We start from the raw sequence: 23,256 nt of genomic DNA on the forward strand, positions 1-23,256 counted from the left end.
TATTACACTGTCCAAGAGTACTTATTACACAATCCATTAGTAGATACTTCCGCTTACTATACAACTTCACAAACTGATGCGATTCGTTTTCGGTTCGTAACAAATCCACGCCTCCGTCCTATTGCATCAACTACCTCGCAATTGTCTAAGTCGTTTTACAGCGTGCGCGACAGAAAAATAATTATATCTCTGCATTCGCGTACACGCAAATACACACTCGTACAGTAAACATAATTATACTTCTGTCGCACACACCTGTCTCTCCTCCGGTCTGTTCGTGTATGTGTGTATATACAGGGTGTCCTGAAATTCGCGAATCAAAATATCATAGCAAGAAAGTCGTCGAAAAAATAAATTAAAAAGTTATTTACCATTTTTCGTTCCGAGCAGTAGTTTTTTTTAGATAAAAAGGTTCAAAACAGGCCAATCATACATTACGGTTGAACGGAAACTTGTCCGTGAGTCGCGCGTCGATAGTGTTAATGCACTAACACTATCGACGCGCGACAAGTTTCCGTTCAACCGTAATGTATGATAGGCCTGTTTTCAACCTTTTTATCTAAAAAAACTACTGCTCGGAACGAAAAATGGCAAATAACTTTTTAATTTATTTTTTCGACGACTTTCTTGCTATGGTATTTTGATTCGCGAATTTCAGGACACCCTGTATATGTGTGTATGTGCGTGTGCGAGAAAGAGAGAGAGAGAGAGAGCACCAACTGCACGCAGTGACATTGGCATTTCGTTTTCGCACGGTCCAAGTCCGTTCTCTCTCGGACCCTCGCCAGGCTGAGTCCACGGCGTGATGACGAGTCGCGGAACGCAGCTCCGGGGACGTCCCGTTCGCGCTGGTCCGGGAGCGCGAGGCTATTCCCGTGTGTCACCGGCCTCATAGCCGTCCGCCTTCCCCGTGGCAGCGAGCGGGAAGGCGGGGAGGAAGATAGGTGGAAACGTACGAGCGGAAGACGCGCTACCTGCGTACGTTGAAGCCCCGGGTGCCGTCCGGGCCGGCGGGCATGCGCACGACGTTGCTGGGGACGTTGTTGCCGTTCGGCGCGCCCGACTTTGCCTGAATTCTGTTGATCTCCTGCGCGGTCTTCTCCTCCGGGCTCTTCTCCTCGCCCAGGATCCTCTTGCGCGCCTCCGCGTACTCCTGCTCCCGCTGAAACCAATTACGTCACGTCCAACGTCACGCGTTAGTCCAAGGCGAGGCGAAACGAGGCGCGTCGTTACCTGCTTGAGCGATTTGATGGGCTGCTTAGGTTTGTCGTCGTTGAGCGGGCCGTCGCCGCTGCCGCGCGAGTCTCCGGTCGGTCTCTTTAAGATCTTCACCATGGGCTTGGGAGGTACGTACTGGGACCTGAGGCCGTCTTCCCCTAGTATGATCATCCTCGTGCCTGTGTCGTGGCTGGTCCTACGTCCAAAAAGTCGTTCAACTTATGATACCGTACATTGTCCAGTGACTCGGGGAGCCGCGAAACGGGGCAGAAGAGCCCCGGAAACGGCTCGCCTCAACCTACCTGGACGATTCTAGCTCTTCCTCTACCGTGTTCAGCCTCAGGGCCTCCAGTCTTTTGTCAAGTGCCTAAAAACCCATCGTAATTTTAACATCCCTCCGTAAGCGGACTTGCAGAGACGAGATCGGGCTGTCGCGGGTCGGGAGGAGGAGCGTTTCCGCGCGGGCCTTATGGTAGCGCCAAGGTACCACGAGTATATCGATCTATCAATCGAGGATCGCGTGTGCGCGAGCGACGTGGAGCGCGGGGCGCGTGCCGTTCGGGTGGTGTTCGGGCGCGAGGGAACGCGCGAGGCGACGAGGGGCCGCGGAGCGGGTTGCCTCCCGCAGCCGTCGCGGGGCAACGTCGGGGCGCGTGGGAGGTTATGGGTCAACGCGAGACCGCCCGCGCTGGACTCGGGGGCCCAAGTTCCGCGGGGTTGCGCCTTACGCCGGACTCCTCTATCTGCTCCCAGCTCTCGAGAACGTCGTCCATGGCCGGGTGGGTCCCGAATTCCCGCAGAAATCCCCCGGGACTCGCGCGCAACGTGCGAGGGCGAGCGGCGGTGTGCGCCAGTGTGCGCGCGCGGCGACAACTGGGGAGAGAACGGCGCGGCGGGCCGCGCGCCGCGTCTCGGAGTAGTGTCGGGATTGTCGGGAATCGGGGACGGCGCGTGTGTCGGCGCCGCGAGATTGTGCGTGGCGGGTGCATCGGAGAGATCGGAGACGCCGACGCGCGCCGGGAAATTCGCGGCGCGCGTTCGCCGAATCTGGAAGATCTCTAGGAGCCCGGGGCGGCGGCCAATAAGCGCGGCGGACGAGTCACGCGGTGCGCGCCGTGCGGGACTTGCGGGAGAGCGAGCGCTCCGCGCGCGCGAGGATCGGCTGACGTTTCACGCGGTTGCGGTTTTTTTCCGTCCGCCGTCCGCCTCGGCGATGATCTGACACCCTGATCACGCTTCTACCTGCGACTCGGGGAAAGTACGGCGCGCCTGAGACATGACGGAGATAGAGTGGTGAGAGAGAGTCTGCAGCTCCGCTCGAGCGCCCGCGACAGCATTGCTGCAATACATAACAAAAGTTTTAAGTGCTCCAACGTGAGAGAGATCGTACGGTAAACCTTGTTTGCAGGATATCGCGGCCCATGGAATATGGGGCTGTCAAGTTCGCGTGCCTGGAGGAAGCTGTGGATCATCCGTTGAAGCCAGTTGTCGTCACTGTAAGAGCAGCCTCGTTGCCGCCAATGTTTCGATCCGAGGTGGAAACCGCTGAGGGCATTGTGGCGCACAGATTTGCGGCATTAGATCTCGCTGGGGCGTTGTAAAGATAAAATAAGATGAAATAAGATAACGCCGGGTAAATAATATAAAATCAGATAACGAGATAAAATAATGCCCGGTGGGCATTGGTGTACAAGATCTTGGTCAGCGGTTTCCCCCTCGTTTCAATCTCTACTTACCATGTACAGGCAAATTTTCATACAAGTTTCGCCCCATACAGCTAATCGATGGACGCAGCGCGGCCAGACGCAGCGCGTTACGAAGTACGAGCACCGGTTCCTCCACCGGAACACCCACACCGACGCACACGCCAGTGCCTGCGAATCCGCTGAGCGACCCGTTGCTAAGTCACCCTTCCCTGGACGGCTCCGACCCCCTTACGCAGTTTGCTCGAGAAGAGTTGGATCCTCTCTCGAAGATGGCTGCGGACGAGGTAATACTCATGGCATTCTTAGTGCTTTTAGGCCTCTTGCGGTGTGTACTTATCACCTGTGTCACAGTGGGATTATTCTAACGTCGCGCCCGTGGGTAAAAAGTCGAAAGACACGGCGGAGGAACTGGTAGAGCCATGGTCCGTTAGACGCTCCGCTATACTGAGCAAATATACAACTTCCGAAAAGCTGTCGATCGTCACCAGTTTCTTACCAGGTGGAGAGAAAGGTACTTGCTTCTTTTACAAAAGTTTAACTTTAAATGTTTGCTCCAAGTGCAGTCAATTTTAAGTTGCTCGTAAATAGCTTTCTAAATTGTCGCAATGTCGCTTTGTCACAGTCGTGGTGAAAGTTCAGCCAAGCGGGCCGATGGTCGACAAGGTGAAAACGCGACTCGAACAGTTGGACGACTTCGAGGAGGGCTCCGTCAGGCAAATGTTGGACTTGTCGCAGCAACAGTACACCGCGCGAATCGAGCAGTTAAACAACGAACTAGTGCAGGCGTGGCATTCCGACCAAAGAGTGAAGGCGCTCAAAATTGCAATACAGGTTTCGTTTATCTGCTACAAGAGAGAGAGAGCTTAGGGGCGAAAAACTTGCGATTTATAAATTAACGCAAGATCATTTCAGTGTGCCAAATTGTTGGTAGATACGTCCGTAATGGCTTTTTATCCGAGCAAGTTTGTTCTCATCACAGACATCTTGGATATCTTTGGCAAACTTGTATACGAGAGATTGAAAATGAAGGCTGAGTATTACAAGTAATTTTTACACAAAGAGATCTTTTTAGCCGCATGTATTGTATATGTTTCTAATTGTCGCGCAGTTGCGAGTATTATTTACAGTTGCTAATAGCAACACTTCTCTCGTAGACCAGGCAGTAAAGTACCTACGAGCCTGCCCGATAATTTTACACCCGATATGGTTCCGGAGAATGCGAAGGAAACTTGTCGGAATTGGTTCTACAAGATAGCTTCTATACGCGAGCTGGTACCGCGCTTGTATGTAGAAATGGCGATAATAAAATCATACAGCTTTCTAACGACGAGGTAAGATTTTCGTAACAAATATTCGTAATATCGCAATAACGTGAGAGTTTAAGTATTAAAATAATATTTTCATTTTAGCGAATTCAATACTGCTTTGCTACGTATAACGCGTATGATAAGAGGTATCGGAAATCCGTTGATAGCCGTTTACGCGAGATGTTATTTATGCCGCGTGGGACTGGCGTTGAACAAAACGTCGGACTTTGAGTTTGTCAGGGAGAACCTTTACGACTTTCTTTTTACATATCAGCAGCTATTTGGGACTGCTGTGAAAAACGAAATAGTGAGGCAAAACGTCACCCTGCATTCGTATCTCAATCTATATTCGCCAGCTCTGGATTGGATCGTACAGGTTTTGGTGGCGACATCGCCCGAGAGCCTTCTCGAAGAGGTTCTATCTCGATGTAAAAAACAAGAGAACGGGTAAAACGTATTTTCAATCTGTACCCTTTCTTTCCCCCCAAACTCCCGTTTGTCACCTAATTCACACGTGCGTGTTTTCAGATCGTTATTGTTAAATACAGTGCTGACTGCATTTAAACCGACGTACATTGCTGCGCGTGCCATGGACTTTGTCAATTTAATTGTGGCGAGCGAAGACGATGGTATTGAGATTTAATAATTAAGGAATACGCGTGTCTTTAATTTAGAGATGTTGACGGGTTACTTTTTTTTTGCCTCGATAGGATATCCTCAATATCTCTTGTATCGAAGTTTGGGAGAATGTCTTGTGCGAGAATCTCCGCCGAAAGAGGACTGTCAGTCGGTGCTTAACGTGATATGGAAATACATAACGGACCTCACAGATCCCAGCAAATTCATGCATTGCATCGAGATCTGGATTCAGTTCACTGTCATACACTTTTCTGTAAGTTGTACGGATAATAATAACACGTTAGATTAAACTTAATTGCTGTAATATATGTGTGTGTTACAGGTGAACGAATTAAATTTATTTTTCGGCAAAATAATAGACCGGCTACGACCGAACAAAGCTTTCGAGAATTATTATCCACAATTGCAGAATATTGTGGAGAAGATAGTCGCCCAGACGCAAGATTTCGAATCGCTGCTTGCCATAGTAACTATCCTTGCATTCATATAGCCGCGTATTCAGTGCATCGTGTTAAAACGTTCAATTTATCATAAATAATTCGACACTTTTTGTAGGACAATTTTCTACCCCTAATTGACCTGTTCCACAAGGAAAGCGTGAAGGTTGAAGTTTGTAAAACTGTTATAGAAGGATTGAGTGCGCAAAGCGGACCTATTACGGATCCTATTATTATAAACGCCCTGATGTTTATCGCAAGAATAATGCACGACTCCGTTAGGTATGTCACTTTAATTTCGCGATTACACACAGTTCAGCCTGATTTCTAAAATCATCCGAATGCAGTGCTCTGACCGTCGAAGACGAGAAACGGCAGATCGGACAGTTAATATGCGGCCTAGTGCAACGAGTAGATTATGGTCGTGATTTTGAAAAGCAGCTTAGTTTCTACGCAGAGGCCAGGGCGGCATTTCCTAATCTTGATAGCGTTCATATACAACTTGTACAGGCATGTAATACATATATATCTCTGTAATTCTGTGATATGTATCGAGAGAGTGACTTTAACGGCAATTAAATTACTTTTTATGTTCAGTGCGTAAACAGATTATCGGTGGATACTAGAAAGATAGTACGCGGCCATCATACGAGAAGAACATCGGCATTTGTACGCGCCTGTGCTGCATTCTGTTTTATTACTATACCGTCGTTAACTTTAGTCCATACACGCCTTCAATTATATCTGTTGTCTGGACAGGTCGCCCTTTTGAATCAATGTCTAGGCCAAGGTGCGAGTCGAATTACTTTCTTTTTTTTAAATATTAATATAATGTTACTTATCTCGTCAATTTACGTGTGTAAACTGGCATTTTCCAGCCGATGCCTGCTTCAAGGCCGCTTTAAGTTTAGTTCCGGAAATGCCGAAGACCATCGATATCGATGGAAGACAGAAAAGCTCGCAGCCGCACTTGCTCTCATACTTATCGAATTTCTTGTCAACATTGCTAGTAGTTCCCGTAAGTATACTGACACGCGCCACGTTTTAGTTTCATGATTTTACGATTGCTCCTACCTTCTTAGGATAGCCCAGAGCACGGAGTCCTGTATCTGATGAGAGGCTTGCTCAATGCTGTTCAACGTTGCTTCGAGGAGAATACATCGACCAAACCATATTTGTATTTACGTGTACTCGACCTTCTTTCAACAGTCGCACAGGAAAATTATCCATATCACATCGATAAGGTACTTGATACTTTCATGCATATTTGAAGGAACAATAACCGCAAAATCTACAATTGGAAATTAGGTAAATTAATTGCAAACTAACTCGATTCATCACATAATGGCATTTCAGGTTGACTCAAATGATAAGTTGTATGGATCTGATCAGAAATTTATTGGCGAAGTCAATAAAATATGTTCGAAGGTTGTCGAGGAAATCTTGAGTCATCTCAAGTACCTTGGATCTACCGAGCAACTTGATAAACAATCGGCCCTGGCACTCGAATTGTTTAATTGCTTCATTATTCGTGCAGATTTACGGGACGCTGCATTAGCGAACATGGCTGTAAATTTGTGGCACTTGTCGCAACGACATGGCTCGGTGGATTCTAAAGTTACGGTAAATGCACGTGTACAATACATTGTTTTGCTTCTGTAATCTTTAATTATCTCGGATATTTTTTCCCAGATGAGAACGAAGGCTTACATGATCCAGAAGAGTCATCATCAGGAATACGACCATTTTGCCGAAATACTCAGGAAAATGTCGAGATGAAGGATATTGGGGCTTGTCGATAACAAGCAGGACACGGCTCAAACATTTTTTTATTGGCAGTTCTTTTGGAAGACACTTTGTAATTGTGCAATAATATTTCTGATTATATCAGTCGAGCCAATGAACAAACAACAGCAGAAAAATAAAATATAAATTATAGCAATTAATTGTTAAGCACGTAGTATATTTTACAAACTATAGCAAATCTTGCTCAAAGCACGAAATATGTAAGTAATCGATGTGAAAATTTATACTGAAAATATCTTTCTGTTGTACATTCGTCAAGGAATGCATTCCTATCATAACTTTGTACATTTTCTCGAACGTATATCGAACGATGTATGTATGTACACAAGACAATCAAGTTGATTAGTTTGTCGTGCTATATTGTTATTAACTCGTCGTTTTTCATAGACTATCCCCACAATATAACTGCCATAGAAAAATAATAGTTATTTATAGACTTCGTATATCTCTGCGAACATTTTATAATGGAAGACATCTGATTTCGAAGACACAGGAAATTGCCAAGATTATTCTTATTTTTTTAAAATAGAACGAAGCGCGTCCAGAAATATATCGGCGTGACGCTCTGTGAAGGTCAACGCAGGCCTGAACCGCACGGCCTGATTGCCGCATCCTCCTGAATGGATACCTAACAAGAACACAAAAAGCACGAAAACGTGAAAGATATTCTTAGCGCTCGCACATATTACATAGCGATACCGCCTTACCTTTCGTCGCGAGTTTCTTGACGATGCTGTCTCGCATTTCAGGCGAGGCGCAATTAAACGCAATGAAAGTTCCACGGCCGCGCACTGCGTTAATTACATTGGAATGCTCTTTTTGTATATCCATCAAATGATTCAATACGTAGTTGCCAACGCGCGTAACTCTATCCAAAAGATTCTCCTTCTTGATCGTCTTTAGAATCGTTTCGAGCAGTATCACTTTGCTGGGATCGCCCATCCAAGTGTTAAACACACGATATGACAGTTTCGGCCTGCGATACGCAGGGTATAATTAGACGTTAATATACTTAAAGCACGACGTTGTATCGTTTTGTCGTGGGAAAAGAAAATTTACTTGAGATCCGCCGAGTGATAATAGCCGCCCAATTGCATTTTCTTGCTGAAAGTCATCACGTCGGGTGGGGCGTCTAAATTGAAGTGCTCGTGGCACCACATTTTCCCCGTTGGTCCGCCACCGGTTTGCACCTCGTCGAGAAGTAACGCGGCTCCGTGCTGAAATATTTCGAGTGCGATACATGTCTTTCTTATAACGCGCAGCGAGACAATTGCCTCGTGAGCCACGCCGTACCTTTCGCGTCACGCGTTGAAGTTCCTGAAAGAATTCCGGCGACGCGTGATTGTCGCCGCCTTCCGATTGAATAGGCTCAACTATCACGCCAGCCACTGGCATTTTCTTTTCGTTTTTGTACTTCTCGAATAGCTCCTCGACCTGAAACATCACGTTCTTAAGATCTTCTCTTATGCGAAACGCTCGAAGAGACATTTAAGAGCGGAGACTTGACGATACCTCCGCGAGGCAACGCTTATCTTCCTCCTTGTTTTCTCGCGCGTTCTCTTCTAAAGGATATTTGTACTCTGGAAAGGAGGCGGTAGGCCAGTCAAAAGCCGGTATATCCATCTTGTGAATGTACTTGCTGTGAGTCGTTGAGAGGCAACCTAAGGTTCTTCCGTGAAAGCCACCTATTGATATTAAAGGCTTCGTAAAGATTCCTAATTAAAATGAAACGCGTTTCCATTCGAGCAGGTGACTGACCCTTAAAGGACATAATAGAGTATCGCGGCGAGCCAGGATTTTCGTTTATCATACACGACTCCATCTCTTCCTTCGTGAACGGCGTCCCTTGCCTCTGTTTCTCGGCGTACCAAATAAAAATGTTCTTAAATGCGTTCTCGTTGGAGCAAGAGCCGCACATCATTGTTGTGATGTGCGTTAATCCGGGTGGTGCAAACTGCTCGAGACAATAATTCACGTTTATAACGCGCGAAGAGCGGCGGACGATGAGAAATTAATGTACGTTACCTCTTTCGTCAGCAGAACATCTCTTAATCTATTGGGCCAATCTTTTCCCGGAAAAACACCTAACGCAGGTCTATTCGCTATAATTTTCTGGAAAAAAAAAGAGGACACGATCGTTAAGGATGTATTGGACGTACAATCTTGGACAAAAGTGCACGAAATTGGAAATACTTGAATAGCCTAAACTTTTGATAGTGTAAATACCCTGATTTCAACTTAATAACGTCAAATATTTTCAAAACTAAAAACATTCTTCAACAGTGCTGGTAAACAAATGTGATTTCAAAATACATATCGTGCCGACAGCACGAATATCTCAAGTTATATTTTATTTCTTTAAAACTGTGCAGTAAAGACTATTGAAACTTGGTAGATATTTTCATCTATTCGTATACTAGATGTGTAAAAAAAATTCAACACACTGGTGCTATTTCTTCTACATTTTTTAAGCTGTTTTATCCGTGAAGATCGGCTCTTTCCATAAGAGTACGTGTAAAATCAGTGTAAATTAAAATAGTTATATCTCAGCAACCGTTTAGTGGATGCATTTTGACTTTTCTGCAGTACATTAGGAAGACTAAAGGAACAATTTCGCAAATTTTTAGCGACTCTGTACTATTTTGAAGATAGGTCCGATACATCCTTAACTATTTTTAGCGTAATACCCTTCGACACCGTGAAACAAAATGATTCGCAATGTATTCCAAGAATATCGGATTATCGCAATTTTATCGACTACTCTACACCGTACACTTAAGCGATGTATCCTGTAGAGGAGATTAGCATACAAATTCCGTATATGAGAGAGAAAAAAAAAAGTAGGGTACTCCGCGACGGAGTGCCTTTGTATCACTCACTTGATTAACGGGATCGGCGAGAGCCTCCAACATCGCCGGATGATTGTACCCTAGGGGCATTGATGAGATTTGCATATAAACGTCCAGCAACGTGTTCCCGTCAACGTCTATTATGTAATTACCGGCGGATTTTTCATAGTCTGCGAAGAATTGTACGGAAGACGCTTGCTGAAGTCACAGATTTCAACATTGTAAACCCATTTTCGTCTCTGGCATATTTACAGAAGATCCTCGCATTATTAATCGTATCTTAAACGTTACAACGATGATGCACATAGCAGTTACTACGCGATAACGATAAAGTTATGCGTTAAGCTAGCTCGAGTTGAAATCCGAGCCAGCCGAAGCGCTCAAAACATTGTAGATAGCAGGCCGTTTAATTGATAAATTACAACATCGCGGCGCCGTGACGTCACTCAAAGAATCAAGAGCGCCTGACGTACTTGTATCGCATTCAATTCCTGCAGCAGGCTGCGCGACCGCGGGCCCGGTATTTCCGTCGTGAGTACCGGCCCTTCTGGTTCCCTCGGCACCGAACCGGTTAAGCATCTCTTCCACGTTGTAACGCCTGCACGATAACATTATACTCTTGTATTTAAATATGCGTATTCCTCCTATATGCAACTTAAATTGTATAGATTTCCCTGGCAGAGGAGCGCGTACGATTATCCGGCGCTTTTGGATTTTACCGAGCAGAAAAACAACTTAACTCGCTAAATTGTCCAACAACTGCGACGATCAGTTCTATTAACGGTAGTTAAGGATGATTGCTTGATATATTACTGCGATTTTACGTATCCGAACCCCTCGCAAATCATTATGTTGCAAATTGCGAGTTGCAATGACGTGGGACACTTGAGTTTCGGACGCGCAAAGCAGAATATGAAAAGAAAAAAAAGACAGCAGAGATCGCAACGTTTTCCGTACTGGGCATGGAAGCTTTAAAAAAAACAACGGCTTCTGGACATCGGAATTGAAAGATAAAATTGTCGTTTAACGGTGACTGATTATAGCGAATATATAAACATGATTTTGAGATAACATGTTTTGGATGAGCTCTCCTATCTCAGATAGCTATGACGTTTGTCTGATATCTGAGATACTTAATATCAGGAGATAGAACCCGATCGTTAAAATTTGCCAAGTAACAAAGTTGACAATAAGCGTGACGGTGCTTGTTTTCCTTATTTTCCGCGTGGCTGGGTAGGCTGGAGATTTCACCTTTCCGCTTCTTTGTTCATCAGAATCGATCGTTAAAATTTTTCCAGAATTGTACACCCCCTTTGGATCGCGCGTATCTCGCTTGTTTTTTTATTTAATTAACTTTACCACCGAAGAGAATCCAAGTGCATCGGCTCTCGTTATTAACATATGCCAACATTCTTTACGTGCCAGCATTTGCGAGTCAACAGGCCGTTCTCTAGTCGAAAAGAACGTTCGTCGTTAAATGTTGATTGTAAATGAAATTCTACTAAAATTAGCAAATTTTCTTTTTCGTCGAGACTTTAGATTTCCAGCGAGAGAAAAGACTTTGCAGTATCGGAGCGTAGAGCCGCGTTTTCTACAAAGCTGATTTAAAATTAACATTGCAACACCCGGGGTCGCGACGAAAGTAAACATTCTTTCTCGGCTGCGTGCTATTTATAATTTCGGATGAGATAACGGCTGGATAACGATGGGACATTGAGAGATGTCGATAGCACTCTTTGCTGAAAGATACAATCGCAAAAGTGCTCGTCGAAGATGCGCCGGGAGCTGCACTGCGGAACAGCCGACGTGTGAAAAATCCTCTCTCGCTATTATTCGTCTATGTCTTGCCGTTAGCAATCGTTGCTCCGCACAGGGGATTTAAGATCCGCGGGACGGCGGAGCAGCTGTAGCCGTGGTGAGTCTATCGATTTTCCCCACGGTCCACACGCAGCGTCCGCGATAGAGCGGCATGCTCCTGGATAGATTCTCGTCGCCCATTATGTCAACTATGCCAAGAGGAGCCAGGCAGTATAAATACCGTTTTGCAGCTGCCGGAGCGAGGTCCACCCACTCAACGCACGATGGTACTTGTTAACGAGCATTTCCGTCCGAGACGAGAGCACGGGTACAAGGGCAGTTCTCAGCAACGTCGTCTCCGCCGAAGGGATGGAGCCGTACTGGTCCGCTGATACGCGCTGATAGCGCCCGGTAAAAAGAGCCGAGAGTCTCGTGGGGGCGCGAGTTGCTCGAGCAGCCGCTCTGCCCGGAGGAAGAGAGAAAGAAGGAGGGGGAGAGAGAGAGAGAGAGTGTGTGTGTGAGCGAGCTCCTCTTGTGTACTCGCTCCTCGTCGTAGGGATTTAATACGATCGGTCTATTTCTGAGCGCTGAGCACCACAAATATCAATATTCTGCTCGATATACCGCGTGGAGAGAAAAAAAGATTCACCACGTACGCGGTTTGGGCAGCGCGCGTGAAAGGTACCGGAGGCGGGAAAAAAAAAAGAAACGTCGATCTCTTTCTCGCGACGGTCTGACTGCGAAAGCAGCGGCTGATTAATGCGAGGTATCAAATTGTCCTTGTTTGCACAACCGTCCGTCTGTATATATCTGTCGCCGTCGAGGAATACCGTTGCGCTTCGTGTCAGGAATAGTACTGCAGGTTCCGACGGTTCCACGTGGCGCGACACGGTGAAAGTGAAAGGGCACAAATTCGGGCTTTTCCCTCCATTGGTTGCGCCACGCAAATGTATAACAAGACTCGACGTCTTTCCCGGAAAAGAAGTTCACCTTTAAATGTCTGTCCCCCCCCTCGTCATTGTTTGTCCGCGCCGTACGAACGTGCTCGTCGTAATCACTTGCGGATAGGCTGTGCCGCGCGGACTAATTTGCAACCCGATGTTAATTCGATGTTAATCGCATTCGTATACATAATTAATTGGGACAATTGAGAGATTCTGTTATTATCGCGCGCATGTTATTCGCAAAAATTATACCAACTTCGTGGCGATCGTTATTTGACCGCCGCCGCCGAACAATACGAGGCATAGATACGTATGCGTGTATCTATGGACACGCGCGCTTCTCAGCACACACCGTTAGAAGTGTTTGGGCTGCGCTTGACCCCATTACGAGAGGCGGAAGGCAAATAACCAGTTATGATCGCCCTTGTCTCGAGGCTGACAGTAAATATAAAGAAATCGATGACCGGGCGGGTTTCGGGAACGAAAGCAACGAATGGATCCCTGTCAGGTGGACCTCGCAGGGATACTTTTCTCTCGAGGCCCGAATGCGAGGCTGGTGCGCCCGCACGCACGCCGGCGATCGCCCGAGACCCCCGGTCGGCGACGCGATTTCGAGCGAGTGCCGGAACGGACCGATCGAGGATTTTCCAGCTTCCACTCTGATCGCCCCCACTATGCAGCCGGGGCTCATCCGACTTACCTGGAAACCACGCCTCGAGGTCCTACGGCTTGGAGGTGGTCGTGTTTTTGGGCAGCTCGGGGCCGCGCGCGCCGCGCGCACATTGTCACTCGCGTCAACGCGCTCGAGTGGGTCCGTCCGATCGTGCGGAACTGTCCTCCCTGGGTGACAACCTGCGACCGCGAAAGGGCAACGCCGTTTCCGACTTTTACCTGCCTAACGATCCGATCAGACCGAGGCACGTGCACTCGAGTGAGTATGAACTTGCGGTACCCCGCGTGTCGTCACTTTTGCGTCTCTTTAACGGCCAGGTGCGTGAGCGCCGGCGAAACAGGCTCCGCGCACGAGGAAGACGGGATTTCAATTGGAAAATTGGAACACCGAACGTCGCGGGGCTTGATTCGCACGGGGGATTCTCTCCCAACGAGTTTTTGTACGAAAAGTTACAGCCCGTTATCGATAAGTCGCATCGGTTCTCTCGCATATACCTTTTGTCCAAGTCGGCCGAGACGGATCGACGCGAAATCTCGTCTTCGTGCTCGTTGCTGCATTCGTAATCTCTAGTCTCTTGAGATAAATTCGTCGCGCTCCCGCGACCTTGGCTTGACGTGGAAACAGGAGGCGCGTCAGTGTCCTTTTATCCTTTCTCCCTCTCTCTCTTATTTCGATTTGTCGCCGTATTCCGAAACCGGTGTAACCCGGCGAACCCGATTTCAATGATTTCACGGTTAGACGAGTAGTCGATCTGTACACCGATCTGTACCTGGGCGTCTTATCGACAATTCTTTTCCCATCACTGACACAAACTGCGAATAATAATGCGACTTGACTATTTATTGAAGTAACATAAAGAGCCCACTGATCGTTAATAATTTTTCACCTCTGTTGCCGTCGAAAAACCACCCGGAGAACATGCATGTCTAAAAGACATCTTTCCCTTACGGAAAAAACACTCAAGTTTTGAAGTGTTGGCACTCGATTGTCCGAATTTACTCTCAAATTTGGGCGCGAACACTCAGATTTAAATATTTACACCCAAATTTGAGAGTAAATTCGGACAATCGAGTGTTGACACTCAAAACTTGAGTGTTTTTTTTCCCCGTAAGGGTTAAGACACGTCTTGTATCTAAAAGACATCTAATAGGCGTCTTAAAGATGCCTTTTAGACGCGCATGTTCTCTGGGTACCTGTTCGAGATATCCGACGCGTATTCGCGCGAGCGTCGAGCTCTCCGGTTTCCAACTCTTTTAATTAACCATTAATGGAATTTATATTAATTTCAGGGCAACAAAGGTTTTTTAAGCGTTTATGTGTCACGAGTTTGTTAACCGATAAGGGGCGAGCAGTACACGCGAATAACCCGTAATTTATGACTGCAACTTTCGAATCGCGCGACCGACCAATTATACCGAAGAGAATACGACACGAGGAGGATTCTTAATGCCGATAACTTATGATCGTCTTTATGCGGCTTATGGGCTTATTCGTACATTTCTTCGCGTTCGCGCGACATATTTATGAATCGAGATAATAAGCCGGTCAATAAAAATGTCACTAGGTCCAGCCGAAACGCAAGTCTAGTAACGGGAGGTCATGTACAGTTAGAGCGTAATTTAGAACGCGAAAGACTAATCGCTGTGGCCCTGTAAATCCACAAACTCTAACGGAAGAAGGCGGGTTCCACAGCTCGGCGAAAGAATGAATCGTGAACGACGCTCGGCGAAGGTAACGTCGGATCTTTTAAAACAGGCTCGTGGAATCGGTTCTTTCCGGTCATTCGCTTCGCGATGGAATCCGGGCACGATGTTCGGCTTGCGTTTATTCCCGAAATCTAAAGTTTCATTCATCTCGTGTTTTACGATCGCGATTAGTAGCGACCCCCTCCTAAAAATTGTCCCTCGCGGGAGGAATTTCGGTGCTAAAGTCGCGGAGGTCCGTGAAAAGATCGGGCGGGAGCGAGGGACATTGTTGTCTGAGCTAGACAGCCTTGCTATAAGCGCTAGATTTATGCTTCCCATCGTCGTGCCGCTACGCCGTTTTGAATTCCATTACGTCGCCCGTCTCAGGCGAATTCTTCGAGCTGTCCCTTCGAAGGAAATTGGCTGTGCTCTCCTTCGTTTATCAGTGCGATTTCAAGTACCAGCTTGCTCTCGCGGCGAACGAAGGTTAACCGGCTCCGTTTTATATTCGACGAATGTTTGGTTTTATTTCGACTACAGGCCGAATGTATCTCATTGTGGCTCCACGAATCCTGCGGTCCACTCTTTGCCAAAAATTTTACTGCGCAAACGGCAGATCTTCGACGATAAAAAATTGAGATCCGACAAACACCACACGATATAGTCTATGTGTAACGATCGTGCGTAAAGATCGTCGTACACGCAACGGATATTGATGTGATATATTAATAATATTAATTTCTAACCGGCATTATTACGTTATAAGGCACTGAACTATTCACCCGTTTGAGGATACAGTTATATCGCGTAAAAAAAAACTCATGGAACATTATTGCCGTTATTTCTATTATCAAATCTGAGCATCTGTCGCGAATGATGAATCTACCGTTTCTACCTCGTCGAAATTCAACTTGCAATTCAGCAGCTGATTGAGACCGCGGCACTTTAAATGGTTCGCGTTAGAGCCCAAAGGAAGGCCGTCGCTTAAGACCATCCCATGTATCTCGTCGCGTGTCAAACAGCTGTCAATGACACGTGTACACGTCAATGGATTCCACTTCCACTCGACACGCTAATCGACGCGTCAATAATCCGATCAGCAACGGCGGTTGAGTTTTTATGAGCGCAAAATGGACGCTGAGATTTATTCGAAAAATCGACAGAGAACTGTTTGCCCCGCTCGGCGAGAGAACGCCCGAGCGATCCTTGGCGCCGATCCTACGCCACGTGTACCGCTTAATAATACGTGACACAAGTGCCAACGACGTTCTCCATTATTGTCGTAACGACACCATTGGCACAATACACGTTGCTTCACTTTCTTACGCAAGATTCGGCTTCTACCAGCTGATTCAAGGACGTCCGCCACGATCCTGTTCCATTGTAATCTCGTCCCCCGTCGTTCGAAGGCGGAACTCATTGTTATGCGATTGGACACGGTGCCTAATTCAAGTTCGGAATGGGTTCTCATACCTCGTAGATGCTCCTGAAAACTTCTCCCCCGAAGCTGAATGCGGGATGAATGCGAGGCTTATAATTGACCGAGTTAACGCACTCGACGTTGACGACACTGAATCGCTTTGTTTCTTTCGCAATGAATTTCTTTTATCCGTCTATAACAAAGAACGGTAGCGGATACTCCACGTACATAATCGATTCACCGTTTAAAAACGAAACTTCTCTCGATCGAAATTACTTTGCTAATTGTTATGATGGTTTCAGGGGAAAAAAATGATCACCAGGCATCAACGAAACGTTGTCCTCGTAATATTATATCTCTTCGTGCAGGTAAGATAATTTCTTTTATAATTGCGATAATTACGCAAACGAGATTAAAATGATTAATAGCACTTGCACGCTCTCGATCGCGCAGACGTCCCTCTCTTTGTCGTAAACTCACGCTCAATGGAAGTCTGAAAGGCCTCATTTTTGCCAGTGGCAACGAAAGTTCGGCCGTGCCAACTCGTTTTTCAATATGCACCTTAAACGCGCCCAATAGCCTCGGACAATTCCGCCATTTCACAGCACTTTCCCGCAGACGCGCCCTTAATACCTCACGCACGCGAGTAAAAGTTAACGAGGCCGTTCGGCGTTAATGGCATTGCGTGTGTAGCGCGATCGAAGAAAAGTGCAGAGTAACAGTTTCGTTTTTTTACGCAATATTTTTATTACCTGTTGCTCTCGAACCTACCTTTTGTCGCGATCCCACGAATAGGCGCCTGACGCGACCCACGGGCACGGAAGATTAATGGATCCTCCGTCGAGGAACGCGATGTGGAGGTTCGGCTATCCAAATCCCGTCAATTACAACGACAACGAGCTCTTCTGCGGTGGATACGCAGGTTCGTCGTCGCGAGCGAATTAATCCTAGAACCGTCGCGGACGTTCGGCGTTTGAGCTAATATCGACTCTATGTTCGTCTCTTGTCCGTCAGTGCATTGGCAGCAGAATAAAGGCAAGTGCGGCGTTTGCGGAGACGCGTATCACCTGAGCCAGCCGCGTTCGCACGAGGCCGGAGGCGAGTTCGCAAACGGGATCATCGTTCGACACTATACCGTGGGACAAGTAATGTAACTTCTCACGTTTTCGTACGTAACGCGAATCTCGTAAAGGGCGAGAAATGGCACTTCGTCTCTTGTATCTTTGCGAAAAGAGAATAGAAAACTTACACGGAGAGAAGCTTCTTCTTTTCAATTTATCCCGAAAATTATGTAATCGTGGAACAACGCGGCATCTCGCACAATTACGCGAGAGTCTTTTGAAATTTTACCACTGCCACTGCTGCGCCCACGATCGCGTGATTTTCAGGATAAATTTTAAGAGAAAATTCTCCCAGCCCGAGTCGGAATTTTGGTACTATTTTGGCACTTTTAAGGATAATTCACATCCACATAGACCAGCAAAAAAGGACCTACTTTAATTGGCTAAACTGGCGAAAGTAGAAATTTCCGACACTATCAGTTTTAAAGTAGGAGTAAATGTACTTGCAGTCTGACATCTTTTACCGTCCTACTGTATAATAGAATTAAAGGTTCAACATAGGGCGAAAATTTCGACTCGGGAGTGCTCGCGATAGGCTTAACAATAAGTACAACGTCAGCATAATCTGTTTGGAGGAAATCGAGGTGGAGATCGAGCTGACGGCCAACCACTACGGGAGGTTCGAGTTGTACCTCTGCCCGAACAACGATCCGTCGCAGGTGGCGACGCAGGAGTGTTTCGACGCGTAAGTTGACCCTCCTAGGCATTCGGCGCGTAAAAAGAGCCGCCTCTGCCACCGCTAATCGCATCTTAATCGCACAGCTATCCCCTGTACGTATCCGGGACACAGGACGTTCGTTTCGAGATTCCGCACGAAACGGGCAAGAAGGGCATCATTAAATACATGGTAACGTTACCGCCGTATTTAACGTGCTCGCAATGCGTCATTCAGTGGAATTATTACACAGGCACGAAATTTTCTCGCGTATTATATCCGAGCGCTACGCCGAGGGCGATTCTCTCTTATCTCGTGTGTCTACCCAGGCAACATGTGGGGCACGTGCGAGAACGGCACGGAAGCGGTCGGATGCGGCAGACCGGAGACTTTCCGCAACTGCGCCGACGTGAGCATCGTCACCAGCACCGGCGGGGTGCCGCCGCGGTTTCTGTATCAGAATATCATCTACGAGCTGTACTCCGTGGCACCGAAATACTCGACCGCGCCGCTCGCCCGACCACTCAGGTGAGGCTTCGCGCCACATCGTCAAAGAGCGCGTCCACCGTTCAGGGCGCGCGCGTGCACGGCTTTTACGATTTCAGGGTTCAAGTGTGCGAGCCGACCGCGGCTTATCGATACAGGCAGAATATGACCAATTGGTGTCAAGTGAATTGCATTCGCGTCCCGTCCAACTGTCCGCCTGGCGTCTGCCGTTGCCTGTGAGTATTAAATCGATCGGCGAGTTTAAACGATAAATTGTCACTCGGAATCGCATTAGGGGATCAAGCGATCGTGACTTTCGATACCGAGTATCCGACGAATTTCGCAAACTCCCTCTGACGCCTCGTTTCAATTTGCGATTGCAGGAACACTTGCGACGCTATTGGAGATATTGCCGATAGACCTGGCGCGGACCAATACTGCCTGAGACGTTGCATGCGTTATCCGTCCAATTGCCCGGCTGATCGCTGCAACTGTTATTGAAACTGTCACCGGTATTGACATTCTACACACAGCGGGATGGATGTGGGATGTGAATATGCGTACCGTCCAATTAATAAAAGTCTGACCGTAAACGCGCGTAATTTCGCAGCGTGCATGTAAAGCCAATGGCACACGGTACTATTTATCCTATTGGATTGCGTACGAGAAACAATAAGGATGCAGAGTTTCAGATCAGGTGACTTAAGGCTAAATCCTGATTGGCTCTCGTAAGCAATCCAGCAGGAAAAATGGTATCGTGTGCAGTTGGCTTAGCACTGTGGAAAAGCCTTCCTGTACACACGAGTTTCTCTTACCTTATCGTGGACGCTTCCTCCTGGAAAACCTCTGAGGAGTGCTAAGTGTAAAGCCCACTTTAGACGATCCGCGATTCGCGTCGGACTTCGAGACGGAATTCCATTATCACCTCTTATTTACGGATCGAGCGGACTAGACTGAGTTGGCGCTAGCAACGCCAATCGTGGGACGGTCGCACCCCGGCGTGCGTTTGAATTGGACGGTAAGGCCGGGCTAAGACAGCGAGTTTTAATTATTAATAACTCGTTAACTTATTGCGAAAATTGCAAAATGGTAGAGGACTTTTCGACTCGGTCTAGTCCGCTCTATCTGTAAATAAGAGGTGAGGCGGGTATTACATAACACCCTGTATATTTTGTAGATCTTGTGTTTCTCCGATTATACACGTGGTGTTTGATATAGGTTTTTCTTCATGTTTTCTAAACGTCTTCGAACGTTTCGATGAACCACCAGGTGTTACTAGAGTCCTTTGAATGGTTCCCCTCGACACACAAAATTGTGAAGAGAATTTTACCTCGTAACGCGACGTGATCTACGGATTGTCCAAAGTGGAGTTGAAGTAACACGCGGGGTCTGCGAGACTCAGAGTCGCAGTCGTAAGAACAGTTGACTACGATTGGTCAATTCTTACGTGTCCGACTGAATTGACCGATTACAGTCGATTGTTCTCACGACCGCGACCCTGCGACTCGCACTGCAGACCCCGCGTGAGAAATAGAAAATAACACACCTAATTCCTGAAACGCGTGAGAGGAGAGTGACGAAAGAAGCCGTGTAATGGCACTATAATATTTAATATTAGGACATTCTATTGACAGCTTAAAATTTCACGCGTATATCACATATTATATACGTAATCGTCAACGTTCCCCGCGGCCTCGCGCACGATATATCAGTATGCGGCTGTGTTTTTTTTTTAACGAAACGATGACGGTTCACCAATTTCACGCGCTTCCGCTCGCCAACGAGAATTCATAATTAATGATACCAGTTGAAAAAACGTACGAGTCCAGTACGTTTTCGCAGCGATGTTCTTTATGTATATATTATACATATAATCATAAATCTCTCCTCACTATAGTTAACACTTTACAAAACTATATACACTAAAGCCATCTTTGTATCGTCTACAACGCTAGCTAGCAACATTTTTCCTCCCTTTTCCTCTTGTCTCTCGTATATATAACATATTTTATATATATATATTTATATCGACGCGTCCTCTTACGCGCATTATAATAATAATAATCGTCGCCAAAGTGCGTAACATTAGCGCATTTCAAGTTAAAACTCGTGCTACGCCAAATTCTAGCGCGAGGTGTACGATAATACAAAGGTATCATCTATCTGTCACTTACTGCTAATTGCTACGCAACTAATTAACGTCCGCGGTCGGTTGCGGTTTAATTATTCGTGTACTCCCTCCCCCCCCCCACACTTCTCTCTCCCTTCCTTCCGTATATTTTCCATACGACTCGCCGCTGTATCGTTAATCCTCTCGTTCCCGGCGCGCCGTCGATACGCATAATATTACGCAATTAGCGGAGCACTTTTCGCTCTGACGGATTATTTCATGCATTAATAATGAGGTAAAATAAACCGCGTGAAAATTATTGTCTTCCATTTTGATCACGCTTAAATCGAAATTAATAATATTGTCACGTTATCGCGGCAATTCAAGTCTAACTGAGGCCACTCGGGTTCAGCTTGGGCTTTTCGACGAAATTGGAGAGGCGCGCAATTACGGGAACTGGAGGATTAATCGCGGACAGCCGCCTCTCGAGCTTCGATCATGGACGATAGGCGAGCGGATCGAGAACAACCCTCTCGGACACGCTGTCGCTTCGATGAGCGCGAGTCGGCGTCGGGACGAGGGATTACGAGGGGGAAGTTGGCTCCTCGCGTCGGAATGAAAGAAGGAAACGAGGAAATGATCGTATTCGCGAGGACCGAGTCCTACGACTCGCGCGGCGAGCTACCGGAAATAACGTTGCCTCTCGCGGACCCGCGGAACGGAAGGTAATCCTGTGCACACAACGCGCAATCTTCTCTTCTTTCTCCCCCCCCCCCCCCGCGCGAAACGTGGCAAGGGGGTAACCACTTGACGTAGTCGTTTTGTCGTAATTTTCACGTTTCTTCACTCGTTGGACAATAAACATTAAATTTGAACATTTTCTCAGCTTTTTATTTAAAAAAAAAATTCACTTCTTTTGGTGAAGATCCAAATATACAGGGTGTTCCAGGAGCAAAGGTCAATATTTTGGGAGGTGACATATATATATTTGTATGAACATTTTTGCTTAAAACGACCGATACCGTCGCCTCCCAGAATATTGACCTTTCCTCCTGGGACACCCTGTATATCATAGTTCACACCTGCAAGCGCGTATTCTTTTCGCAATAAGACTGAAGTAGTTGCTGTTAGAACAACAGCGGGCTGAGACGTTGATACACCTTTGCGCGCAAATTTGGAATAAACAGCAAATACAAATGCAAAGTGACTTTTTGTTAAGACCACGGCTAGTGGAAAAAGTGGGAGATAAGGAAACACGTGACCGAATACTACAATCTTAACTGAAATTATCTCTACAAGCAAATACCTCTTAGTAAAATAAGAAAGAAATATTTTAAGGAAATCTAAGCTCTTTGAGGTTTGACAACGTGCATATAAGAAAATGATTTGCAGTTAGATGAGATTATTTGTAATCAGGCGAAATCGTATGAAATCAAATGAAATCGTGTAATCGGCGGGACAACATTTTAGCCAGCAGTTACCCCCTTGGTGTCGGCGGCTCAATCATGAATCTTCAGCGCGAATTGGTGAAAGGTGAAAAATTTCATTGCTAAATATTGAACTCGTCAATGAAGCTCGCTTCGCGGCTGGTGAGAAAAAGATCCGTGATCGAGTCGCGGTTCATCGCGAGAGGGAACGATCGTTCGTTCGAAACGTAAAGCCCGTATCGGACTACGGACTTAAGATTGGGATTAGATTGGAACTTGACCAATCACAGTGAAGTTTACTAATCTCAAGCTCAGTAACTTTTACTCTAATTGGTCGAAGTTCAATCTGACCTCAATCTCAATCCGTGGTCCGATGCGGGTTTAAATCCCGTATCAGACTACGGATTGAGATTGGGATTAGATTGAAATCTGACCAATCGCAGTAAAGTTTACTGATCCCAAGTTTAGTAACTTTTACTCCAATTGGTCAAATTTCAATCCAATCTCAATCTCAATCCGTAGTCTGACACGGGCTTAACGGGGATGCGTCTACTCACCGACCGATGCGGCGCCGGCTGCCTCCTCTCTCGCTGCCGACGGCTCCGTTCTTCTCCGTTTCGCTCGGCGTTCGGGCGTCGCGAACGATCGAGGTGATATTCCGTTGGGCTCGATCCCACGCGCGCCCTCGAGAACGTGATCGCCCTTTTGCCGGAAAGCGCGTCGCGTTCGCGACGAAAAATTCGAGAGGCCGCACCATAGCATGGCAAATATAGTCTGTGGCCGGTATTCATAGTCCGTTCTCATATTTAAGATCATCTTAGGTACATTCTTAATGTGTTTTTAACCAATCACAGAGCTGTAGTTAGCTTCTTGAGACAAGACTTAAGATGATTTTGAAATAAGAATCGACTACGAATACCGACCTGAGCGTCCCATTGAATAAGCTGAAGCTTGTGAAGACAGAGACAGAGAGAGG

General features: G+C 46.7%; 4 protein-coding genes across 5 annotated transcripts; 2 read left to right on the top strand and 2 right to left on the bottom strand.

The window, feature by feature from the left end:
• Positions 1–675: 675 nt before the first annotated feature.
• On the bottom strand, positions 676–2,101 carry LOC105561348 (SUZ domain-containing protein 1). Its single transcript, XM_012011243.1, has 4 exons — positions 1,947–2,101; positions 1,521–1,585; positions 1,234–1,414; positions 676–1,162 (listed from the first exon to the last, which is right to left on the bottom strand). Exons 1-4 carry the CDS (start codon positions 1,989–1,991, stop codon positions 971–973), a joined length of 483 nt encoding a protein of 160 aa, XP_011866633.1. The 5' UTR covers positions 1,992–2,101; the 3' UTR covers positions 676–970.
• A 56-nt stretch (positions 2,102–2,157) lies between these two features.
• LOC105561351 (UPF0505 protein C16orf62 homolog) lies at positions 2,158–7,253 on the top strand. Its single transcript, XM_012011247.1, has 18 exons — positions 2,158–2,511; positions 2,627–2,714; positions 2,996–3,208; positions 3,276–3,435; positions 3,547–3,755; positions 3,837–3,967; positions 4,079–4,255; positions 4,334–4,678; positions 4,760–4,860; positions 4,942–5,123; positions 5,193–5,336; positions 5,426–5,589; positions 5,655–5,817; positions 5,905–6,097; positions 6,186–6,325; positions 6,390–6,551; positions 6,664–6,930; positions 7,000–7,253. The coding sequence occupies exons 1-18, from the start codon at positions 2,495–2,497 to the stop codon at positions 7,084–7,086; spliced, it is 2,943 nt and encodes a 980-aa protein (XP_011866637.1). The 5' UTR covers positions 2,158–2,494; the 3' UTR covers positions 7,087–7,253.
• On the bottom strand, positions 7,119–23,111 carry LOC105561350 (4-aminobutyrate aminotransferase, mitochondrial). Of its 2 annotated transcripts, none has more exons than XM_012011245.1 (10): positions 22,838–23,111; positions 10,436–10,560; positions 9,993–10,160; positions 9,139–9,225; positions 8,872–9,067; positions 8,626–8,798; positions 8,407–8,547; positions 8,173–8,330; positions 7,821–8,089; positions 7,119–7,741 (listed from the first exon to the last, which is right to left on the bottom strand). In XM_012011245.1, exons 1-10 carry the CDS (start codon positions 23,094–23,096, stop codon positions 7,626–7,628), a joined length of 1,692 nt encoding a protein of 563 aa, XP_011866635.1. In that variant the 5' UTR covers positions 23,097–23,111; the 3' UTR covers positions 7,119–7,625. The 2 variants fall into 2 exon arrangements, with proteins under 2 accessions (XP_011866635.1, XP_011866636.1); XM_012011246.1 differs by lacking the exon at positions 22,838–23,111 and adding an exon at positions 12,001–12,192.
• LOC105561349 lies at positions 16,730–19,530 on the top strand. Its single transcript, XM_012011244.1, has 8 exons — positions 16,730–16,849; positions 17,277–17,403; positions 17,496–17,626; positions 18,178–18,287; positions 18,365–18,510; positions 18,587–18,785; positions 18,863–18,979; positions 19,127–19,530. Exons 1-8 carry the CDS (start codon positions 16,793–16,795, stop codon positions 19,242–19,244), a joined length of 1,005 nt encoding a protein of 334 aa, XP_011866634.1. The 5' UTR covers positions 16,730–16,792; the 3' UTR covers positions 19,245–19,530.
• Positions 23,112–23,256: the final 145 nt, after the last annotated feature.

The sequence above is a fragment of the Vollenhovia emeryi genome, unplaced genomic scaffold, assembly GCF_000949405.1.
Source record: "Vollenhovia emeryi isolate VEMERY1.0 unplaced genomic scaffold, V.emery_V1.0 DF939208.1, whole genome shotgun sequence".
Lineage (NCBI taxonomy): Eukaryota > Metazoa > Arthropoda > Insecta > Hymenoptera > Formicidae > Vollenhovia > Vollenhovia emeryi.